The 10742-nt window shown below is 40.8% G+C and overlaps 1 protein-coding gene across 4 annotated transcripts; it reads right to left on the bottom strand.

Annotated features, from left to right (window-relative positions):
• Positions 1 to 416: 416 nt before the first annotated feature.
• epm2a (EPM2A glucan phosphatase, laforin) lies at positions 417 to 10396 on the bottom strand. Of its 4 annotated transcripts, none has more exons than XM_034075492.2 (4): positions 10019 to 10396; positions 7040 to 7214; positions 4089 to 4333; positions 417 to 3290 (listed from the first exon to the last, which is right to left on the bottom strand). In XM_034075492.2, exons 1-4 carry the CDS (start codon positions 10263 to 10265, stop codon positions 3007 to 3009), a joined length of 951 nt encoding a protein of 316 aa, XP_033931383.1. In that variant the 5' UTR covers positions 10266 to 10396; the 3' UTR covers positions 417 to 3006. The 4 variants fall into 4 exon arrangements, with proteins under 4 accessions (XP_033931383.1, XP_033931385.2, XP_071058002.1 ...); XM_034075494.2 differs by having other exon boundaries at positions 8951 to 10111; XM_071201901.1 differs by lacking the exon at positions 10019 to 10396 and adding an exon at positions 8714 to 8758.
• Positions 10397 to 10742: the final 346 nt, after the last annotated feature.

The following is a 10742-nucleotide window of genomic DNA, read 5'->3' as shown; positions in this document are numbered from 1 at the left end:
TCAGGTGTTACAGGAATAAACACTCTTTGCAAGAGAAATATCAAGCCTGCATAAATCTGCCCATTCATTGTTATGGTCCCCCGAGGGACAAAGGCTTGGTGTTATTGAATATCAGTGGGGCGCTGCCACTGGCTGCTTGAGGAATGACTCAGACTGCAAGTAATGCATTCACAGAAGAAATCTTTACCCAGTCTTGTAGGTGCTGTGTCTGGAAAAACACATGCCATATGTTGCCATGGCACACGCATAAAACAGACTGCTGCTCAGCCTCCAGTCAGTCAGTCAATCTCAGATGTATCGATTATTAAACAATGGTACACTCAGTTTCTCAGATGTATTTATATTTGATTGTAGATCAACTGTCTGGCATTACTCATACCTATTCATATTCCACAGAGTGTCTCAGTGTCTTAGTCAGATATTCTTGGACTACATGAATAAACCTTCCTCCAGGGCAGACCTGGTTCTACGGGGGTGCATAAGGGTGCATTGCACCCTCAGTTGAGTCGTTATGCACCCTCATTTGAAAAATTAAAAGTGGAAATTTTTTTTCATATGGGTGTTGAGATGTATCCATAGATCTCTTCATTTTGCTCTCAAAGTGCACCAGATTGATGCTTTTAACTTCAATATTTAAAACAAATCTTCCCGGGGGAGCATGCCCCCGGACCACCCTAAAGGAGGTGAGGACCCCCCTAGAGGGTGTTAGGTCCACTCCCCACTTATAAAAATAGCACTTTACCACTGCACCCTCTCTAATCTTAGTTGCACCCTGAGTCATTTTGTTCTGGAACCGGGCCTGCTCCAGGGGCTGCCGGTTCAAGCTCCTGAAACATACATGGTAGAACGAGCCTGTAGATTTAGAGTTATTCGGTCAAACCGCATCTCTTCACTTTGGCTTTTACTTTGAGTACTTGCCAGGGTGAGCTGGAGTTCTGCCCTGGAGCAAAGAGAGAGCAATGTCTTCATTATGGGATTATTCTTAACCACATAATGCAAATGGTATAGCTGGACTTGGAATCTATTAGGTAAATTAACCATGGGTGCCTGGACTGACGTGATGAATATGGAGCCTGTCTGCACTGTCTGTGCATGTGAAAAAGCTTTTCCTCTCAATGATGAATGAATGCAGGCTGGTCTAGCTAGCAGAACTGTACCAAAGGCAAATGGTTTAAGATTTAAAGTGCAGACTTCATGATTAAAATCACCATCATGGGTCTCAGAGGACCAAAAGCATATTGGACAAAACACAATTCACGTTCGAAAGATGAAATCGACTGGCTGACTATGATTAGATGAGATTATCTAATACAGAAAGTAAAGAAAATATGTCTGTTTGTGAGTGTGCCTTGCTGAAAAAATGCTCAGCTAATCCTTTTTTACAGATAATCTAAATAAAGCAGAGTGACGTTTAATAAGCCTGTGCAAGACATGGACTGGTCTGACTTCTTATTGGAAAAAGCTTTGAAACTGTTTGATGAAATTAGGGAACGGTTAGATATATATAGGCAAAGAATATATATTTTATTTGTTGTAATGTAAATACTTTGTGCACCCTGTTCTTTCTCTTCCTATTGTCTGCATCCTGCAACAAGTAACCATGTCATATATCATTGTCCACCATCGGACAAGGGGTTCTGCTGAACACACAATGATATGTTCTTTTAGCCTTTTCTGTCTTTATTAGATATGACAGTGGGGAAGGAAGGCGTGCATGCAGCAGTAAGGGATTTGATGATGTGGAGCACAATCTGATCAGCAACACTGTGCCATGATACATCCCTTACGTACTAATCTCAAATTCATAGTAGAGTTCAATTCAGGAGTCAATAATGTTAAGGTGTTTTGCGTAATTCATAGTTCACATGTCTCATGTCACTCATTCCATATTCAGTTTTTGTTCCTATTTTTAGAACATTTCGAAAATGATTTGCTTCAGCTGGCACTCATGCATGGATAATTCGTTTTTTACCACTGAAAGCCTCAAAAAGTGCTGTCTGCTGAAGGGACTCACTGAAAAAAAAGGAGAATATGAATTGTGCTCGATGAGAAAGTTCCTTTCTCCTTTCCAATCCACCAAGTGTCTTAAATCAGGTAACAAAAACACTGTATTCAAAAAAGCAATATATCCTCAATAGGAGTCTAGGCAGACATTCAGAATTGACAACAAACAGTATTCCAATAATGTCTTATTATGTATGCATTAAAATGGTCTGGCATAGATGTTGTTTTCATTATTGATGGAGATGGGTCGGAATAGCATCTGTCGGATTAATAAATAAAAGATGAAATGCCATCAAGCTCGCTGAGAGAGATGGGCGGAGCTGAATGCTTCAATGTGTGCGTGGGAGCGGGAGAGGCATTGTCGTTTATTTGAGTTTTGGAATGGATTTGTTGCTTTGGCATGAAGTGCCACACATTAAGACCTCTTTTCAAAGTAAGATATTATTCATAATTTCCCCCTCCGAATTAAAGAGGGTATTTTCTCATTTGATACACAATAACAATGTGGACAATGTGGACTAATCCTTTACTGAGAATCACAGCTCATTGGATGAGAGCAAACAGTGCTACTGTTATATATTGTTTTGATTGTATTTATTCTCATACATTGCTGTCCAACCCATCAGCTAAAAAGGGCCTTCTCAAAATGCCAACTCTATGTATTTTTCACTACAAAAAGAAAAGGTCTTTCCAACACCATGCAGACATTTAAATACTGATAGTGTCCTGAAACTAACAATATTTTACAGTAGGATTATTGCTTCCATGCCGACAGCGAGCAGAACTCTCTCCAGATACTTAGGGATCAACTTGATTTCAATATCTAAAGTGGGTCATTTACTTGAATGACATCAAAGTGAAAGTAAGTAAATGTTCTTGCTGACTATACAGTGTTTCTTTCACATTGTAAGGAATCATTTCCAAGAGTCTAGACCAGTGGAGCTTTCGATACCTGTAGATTTGGCTGCAATGTCAAGACTTTGGTACGACCGAGTTCAATTCTCATGTCTCTTGGTAAGAGATGGATGATCGTAGTTGTCCAAACTTCTGGATGAAGTCGGTTTGAGCCTGGACTAAAGCCTCCTCGTCTATGTACACTGCCGGCCTTCTGGCTGAAACGAAGTACTGCACCTTCCTCAGACTCCAGCCAAGGACGTACAGGAGCAAACCGCACACAGCTGCAGTCGACCTGCCCACTCCAGCATTACAGTGAACATAGACAGTGTGACCATTTTCCAAGAGCCCATGGAGCAGATACACTGCCTGGGGAAGCATCCTAATGCGACCTGCAAAAGGAGACACAATAGATCTAAAGCAGGGCTTGTACATGTGAAGTATGAATATATGTAAATATTTCATTGCTTGCATTTACTGTGAAAGCACAAGTAGCATTATTTTGCGACTCACACAACACATGAGATACTGCCCAACCTTTCAGGTTAAAGGACACCTTACATTAGAAGGTAGTGAGCATGGTTGGATATAATTCCACCATTCACAGATTGATGTATTTATTGCATTCATCTCATTCTAGAAAAGTGTTACTAAAATAATTGGTGGATTTTCCACTTCAAAATATATGAATGGACCCATCACTAAAACAAAGTATGCATATTGAGTAAGTTTAGAGCTTTTCAGCCAGAAGACAGCCAAAGAGTCTTTCAGAAAGACAAGGAGTCCTCACTCAGACCTGACTAAATACTATTCAATCAATCAATCAATCAATCAATCAATCAATCAATCAATCAATCAATCAATCAATCAATGTTTATTTATATAGCCCAATATCACAAATGTTACATTTGTCTCAGTGGTCTTCACAGTTTGTACAGAATATCAGTATGACAATACGACACCCTCTGTCCTTAGACCCTCACATCGTACAAGGAAAAACTTCCAAAGAAAACCCAGTTTAAAGGGAAAAATGGGAGAAACCTCAGGGAGAGCAACAGAGGAGGGATCCCTCTCCCAGGACGGACAGACGTGCAATAGATGCCGTGTGTAAATTGAAAAGATAATACATTTGCAACATTACTATTACTACACCTGTATTTATTCTTGTATGTGCACAGATGTGTCCTTACCCTCAGTGCTCATGTCAGGAGTGGGCATCCACACGTACAGCAGTCCACAGTCTTTGTACAGACGCATCATCGTCTCCGGGGTCATGGCTTCCCCTGGGTCGTGCCTGCAGCCATTAGAGTTGTTTACCACGTCCAACTCTGTCTGGAAGTTCATCACTGCAGTAATCCCCAATTCCTGCTTCATCTTTATGGTCACATGTTCCACCTGTCGAGGGCAGCTTCCCAGCCAAATACGTGGCAGTACCCTGGGGATAACGAATATGAATAATCCATTTTATGAATGCAAGCAGTCATTATTACATTATATATATGCTGAACCTGTGAGGTTAACGTAATGCCTGAAGAAAAGTGTTTGAATGAAGTCACAGATGAAGAAAAAGGGCATTATGACTTTAAATGACACTGTAGATGTAATAATTGGATAAAATGGTTTAAAGGGTTTGAATAAAGCTTTATACTTATATATGGCGAAGAGGGTGACAAAGAGGTTACGCTCCGTCCCTGTTGGCCATTGTGTGGGGTATGAGCAGAGAATTTTAAGTTACTCCTGAGCCAATTAAAGTAATTGTTTTCTAACTGTCCTACAGGCAGATCAAGGAAAGCTGACCCTTACAAGTCACTAACAAGCACATGGTTTCATTCTGATTCTGTAGTTTTCCTCCCTTTCTCCTTCATGGCACTGATGTTTTGTTTACATCTTGTACTTATAATTCTCCTCGATAACACTTCGGTCTAAGGCACACTCATTTAGGGCTCATTAATGTGCATGAAGTCAACAACCAGGTCAGGTGACTCATACATGCGTACGTTAATCTGTAATGTCCAAAGTGGCCCTGCAAAGTCTCTGGTTTCGACTTGCTGTGTAATCAGATATCCTCTTTTCTTTACATAAAATGCTTCTGCTAAATGGCTTTGTTGCAAATCAAACAATTGTCTTGTTTTTTTATTAAATCATTATACACCTGTTCTTACTCTTACAGAAAGTATCAATACCAATTGGACCATATCAAAACTGAAAAGCTAAACTGAAGTTGTGTAAAACTGATGTTTCTGTTGTGTATTCTGGGTGACTAGCAGTGTATCTATTACGTAAAATGAGTAAATACAATTATTGGTAGATTCTAGCTGACGCTTTATTGCTTTACATAATTTAGCCGAACGATGTAGGATTACATTTCTTGGAAAATATGTCTGTTTTATTGCTCAGTTGTTCATACAACATTATCACAAACTCATTACGATCTGGCTTTATAACCTTCAGGCCTCCTCTCCTCTGAATCAAAGCATTGGAGACGAGGCACCTGTTAGACAGCAAGTTAAAGTATCTTTGAATCATATAATGAGTTATTGCAGAGGTGAGTGTGTAAATGGTACTGGGGAGCAAACGGATGCAAGGTCTGAGAGACTAATTTGAAAAAGCTATTAATAGCCAAGATACAAGGGCAGAGTGCTTCCTATAACACGGGTCCCTGACATAAGCCTTGTAAGGTCTTCGGACACAAATGAATACCTGATGGCACCGGCCAAGCCTGCTCATTGTTATACAAGTGATGTGCTCACTGCCACAGGGTTCCTGATACATCATGGCACTAACTATGTTTATATTATTATGGTCAACTATATTAAAATGATCATGTGATCTTTAGAGGTTGCCTCTGTAAATTATTTGAGAAAAGTATTAATTTTAGTATATTTTGACTAGGGTTGAGAGTTGCTAATTGTAATGCAACTATTGAGCCTGAGTTAGCTAGATAATAGCTAATGGTATCTTCTTCATAGTGTTTTGAATAGGAAACCAATTGAAATACATTGAATATATAATACCTACTGTATGAGCTGATAATGCAGCTGCTGGGGGTTGACTTGTTCAACATTTCTAAGGGTAGACAGCATTTAAACTAAAAGAAAGAGAGCAAGATTCAAAAGCTAAGGAGTGAGCAGCCCTGAGAGCATGGTTGCTTCTTTGTCTGTAAGAGCATACACTTTAATTAATAAGGGCAGAGTGATATGAGACTGCTCTGGCCTTTTCGCAGGACACTGCTAAAGATTCATTTTCTCTCACAGATATTCTACCATGACAAAGCAGAATTACGAGCTGCACTGACAATACAAAGCAATACATGAGCCTTACTAACTTAATAAGATTGGTTTTGTTTGGAAAGTGTTATCACAATAAGAAAAGAAGAGCTGATGTGACCTTCTGAGTTATTTAAGAAACAATCACACTTCAGCAGGGGAATTCATTGGTCCCATTGGACCTCATTCATTTTCATTATTATTACATTTGGTAAGAAATCCTTGGAAATTACAGAAAATTACAACATAGACCTGTTTCAAAGTAATAGTGTCAAACTGTTTCAATACTTAGTGTATGACCAAATCTTCTCTTTCACTGGGAGGTCAGAGGTAAAGCACTTATGGGGCAACTGTCTGTGGCTGTGAGCGAGTGTGGTTGTCTAACAATCAGAAGGTTGGGGGTTCAATCCCAGTCAACATATTGATGTATCCATGGGCAAGATCCTTGCTGACTTGTACAGTATATGTAAAGTGCCATGTGGGGTTGTAAATAGGAATAGCACTATAAAAAAGCAGTCAATTTAGAACAACAGCAACCATCTTGTGAAAGTACACCTAGCAGGACTGACTTCAGTGTATAACCCATGCTGCTAACCCCCAACAGTCTAACGTCATGCTGTCTCACTACTTAACCTAAATTCTATAACATTTCAACTCAATCCCACAATGTTTTTTTTCTTTTATGTGTTAGTTTGTTGTAACTACTATTCATTTAGTTCATACTTTTGGTTAGTTAATACTTTTCACTGTGAACAATTGTAATACAAAATATAAAATAATTTAATGAAACAACATTTCCGCTGCAACTGTGATATGTTTTACTCATAGACATTCCCAGTATTTGCTTTGGCTTTGTTTCTACTGTACTGTTTTACCTGGAGAAATGAATGGCATTCTGACCAGCCACACTGAAGTAAAAGTTGGTGGTGTGTTTCATCTCATCTGTGTGTCCTGTTTCCTCTATCCAGTGACCAATCGGATGGCAGTAAACTCCATCCACTATGTTCTTCTCATCAAATGGACAACACCTGTCATGGCTCGGATTGCTACCTGGTGACAAGCAAGACACATTTTCTGCAGGTTGGTGTTGGATTTTTACAGTAGTATAGTAACTAGGGCTGTCAGTCGATTAAAATATTTAATCGCGATTAATCGCATGATTGTCCATAGTTAATCGCGATTAATCGCAAATTAATCGCACATTTTTTATCTGTTCTAAATGTACCTTAGAGGAATATTTTTCAAGTTTTTAATACTCCTATCAACATATGAGTGGACAAATATGCTTTATGCTAATGTTTATTATCATTTGAACAATGACAAATATTCTCATGAATATTAAACAACAACCTCTGAACATTACAAATATTCGCCTCAATTCAACCTGGAACCTCTCTCATACAATACAAATGGGGTGTGTGTGTGTGTGTGTGTGTGTGTGTGTGTGTGTGTGTGTGTGTGTGTGTGTGTGTGTGTGTGTGTGTGTGTGTGTGTGTGTGTGTGTGTGTGTGTGTGTGTGTGTGTGTGTGTGTGTGTGTGTGTGTGTGTGTGTGTGTGTGTGTGTGTGTGTGTGTGTGTGTTGGATCGTTGGAGCTATGTGCAACTCAAGGCATATATGCTCGAACGGGAGCTGCCTGGACGCTGCAATCATGTTGCTGCAATCACGAGTGTGCTCACTTCTCCTACAATGTCCCGCTGTCTGGCTTCCTGCATAAAGTCAAGTGCTCGGTGCAGTTGTGGCGAAATGTCGCTCCTCTGTTTTCATTTAAACAGCTCCGTATATCCGTTAGCGCAGCTAGCTAGCATCAGATGCTAACAACAACAACAATGCACTTAAGGTCTCTCTCTCGCTCGCTCGGGCCACATTACACACACCCTCCCGGTCCTCCCGATGGCCAGTCGGTGCCTGCCGGTGAGCGTGGAAGTGTGGTCTGCCACAAGCGGGCGGCAGGAGCGGGGCTGTCAGCAGATGGTATTTTAAACTCGATGCGCTCTGAAACTACGGGGCGGCCGAGGAAAAAAAATACATATGCGTTAATCGCGTTAAAATAATTAGTGGCGTTAAAAAAAAATGTGCGCTGACAGCCCTAATAGTAACACTATATTCTTCTGACAGGTACACTCAGCAACTACTACATTTGTAGATTTTACTTATATAGAATTAATGCGATAACTTAAAGGTCCCATATCATGCTTTTCCGGTTATTACCCGTCCCCTTGTGTGTTATGTAGCTTTTTCTGCATCTAAACGGTCTGCAGAGTCACAAACCCTCAAAGTACACCCTGTAACGAGTACAACTCTAACACAGAAAAGACCTGTCTATGTTGCCCCAGAACGCCTCATTGGACATTTTTCGTTTTCAATTGATTTCTTCCGGGAACCAAATGGACCAATCCGTGGAGCTCTTCACACACACACACACACACACACACACACACACACACACACACACACACACACACACACACACACACACACACACACACACACACACACACACACACACACACACACACACACACACACACACACACACACACACACACACCTCCCCTTCCCACGTCCATGGTGCTCAGGCTGAGTTTAGAGGTGTTTCGCTGTCTCACAGACTCCACGCAGCAACCAGGAAACAACACCAGTAATACAGCTCATACTGTCCGTTCCTCAGCAGCGAGTCACGCAACGTCCCGCCAACACGGCACCCAGACCCCACGCAGCATTCTCATCTGTTTGTCATTACTGGTGTCATTTTCTGGTTGCTAACGCCATTGTAACACATACTCACTGATGTTCCGCTGTAACGGTGGTGGACTCATCAGAACAGAGTGGGCGAGCTGACCAATCAGAGCACAGTGGGCTCATAGGCAGGGGGGCAGGAGCTCCAACAAGCCGTTTAGGACCGTGGGTGTTTCTCAATGTCGAGGACGCTTGCTTGGTAGCACATGTCTTCCGAGTCACTTGCTTCAGAAGCGAGGCAATAATCCTTCCTAGGCTCCGAAAACAAATAATTGTGGAACAGGTGTGCAGGTGTGCGTCATATGCGAGGCCCCGCCTTAAATGGAGCGCTATTTCCACCAAAGATTTGGAAATTGGTCCTTGCGCAAAGCATTGTGGGGATTTTAAAACCGCGGAGTCTACAGATGTGCAGCCTCGACATTTCTTGCTACGAAGTACGCCGGCCTCGGTAGAATTCCAAGTATGCTGGACATTGGAACAGGTGGCACTCGATGACGTAGTATGCTTGAAATAGTGGCTCTGGAGCAGCCTTCCTCGACATTGAGAAACAGTGAACTATACAGAGATGCTGTCTGAGAAACCAATGTCATTTTGGAACATTGAACAATGTAAATCTATTCTAGTAGACCTCAACAATGGAATTATGATCAGTAGAAATGGCCATGACATGGGACCTTTAATAAAATGGAAAGCATTTTTACAAACAACTTTCTTAACAGTGTACAACTTAAATGATCTCTGTTACACCATTAGACATATTGCTTACATGTTAATGCTTTACAAATAACAATCCAGTTGTTATCAGTCTTTTTACTTTTGAGTGTGCCCTATGTAATGTTATAAATAAAGTATAGGTATATGAGATATAAATTGGAAAGCACGAATTGTAACAATTGTATAGAACTGCTCTAAAATCCACGAGCCACTGAGCGTTTATTAAATAAAAAGGCTTCGCAATACCGCCATCATGTGGCAGCAAGAATACATTACACACTATAAACAAAACATGGCGGAGATGTTTACCTTCGATGGGACTGACATTAAAGTGTATTACTTGTCAACAATCTAATTTGGCACGCTACTGAATTGGATGCACTATCCGAATGTTGATGTATACCTTCCCAGATATAAGTGCCTCTCACTCTTTTGACGAACTTGAACCACAATGTGTCTTCGTACGGCTCTGCCAGCTGCATGTCGCCGGTCCACAGACACGGTTCAAGGGTGGACAGGAGCTTCTGAGAGGCTGTCATCGGAACCGCTGCGCTCAAGTCCCATTGGCCCATTTCCTCACGCGAACCCAAAACAAAGACCTTTACTTCCGAAGACTCCGGAGTGAGAATGACTGCGAACCTAAACAACATTGTGGCAGCTTTAATTCAGTGACACGTCCGCAAAACCGTAAAAGGTGTCGAGTGGGTTATTAAGGCTTTTGTATTAAGTCCGCACGGACACATTTATTGTATGGTGTAGTCAATACCCGGACTGTGTTTTGAAAAGGGTGGTTTGCATCAAAGATGAGTTAGAAAGAATGAGGTCCCACTCTGTCAGAATAACTGCGCACCATACATCAGTCAAATAAAAGTGAACTCGACAAAATAGAACTCACAGTCGATCTACAAATGTGGTGGATAGAAAGAGTGAATTTCATTGCATTTCACTGGTAGATGTTTCTGTTATTTCTGCTATTTGATTATATGAATACAATTGACTAGATTGATAGATGCCATTTCGAAGAAAATTAATAAAATATATATTTTCTGATTATAAAAATGTATTAAAACGGCGATGTTTAATGTACTTATTATTTGTCCTCATTCTCATCATTTGCTATATGAAAG

This window comes from Pseudochaenichthys georgianus, chromosome 24, assembly GCF_902827115.2.
Source record: "Pseudochaenichthys georgianus chromosome 24, fPseGeo1.2, whole genome shotgun sequence".
NCBI classification, from domain to species: Eukaryota; Metazoa; Chordata; class Actinopteri; order Perciformes; family Channichthyidae; genus Pseudochaenichthys; species Pseudochaenichthys georgianus.
Note: the sequence above shows the minus strand (reverse complement) of the source record. Positions and strands in the feature narration are given on the sequence as shown.

What these genes read in the sequence shown, in the direction of transcription:
- epm2a (XM_034075492.2), bottom strand. Translation starts at nt 10,265, where the DNA reads ATGTTGTTTAGGTTCGCAGTCATTCTCACTCCGGAGTCTTCGGAAGTA. An exon ending in AGGCACTTATATCTGGGAAG is followed by an intron (nt 7,215 to 10,018) that starts GTATACATCAAC and finishes GCTTGTCACCAG; the next exon opens with GTAGCAATCCGAGCCATGAC. An exon ending in AATGCCATTCATTTCTCCAG is followed by an intron (nt 4,334 to 7,039) that starts GTAAAACAGTAC and finishes CGTTATCCCCAG; the next exon opens with GGTACTGCCACGTATTTGGC.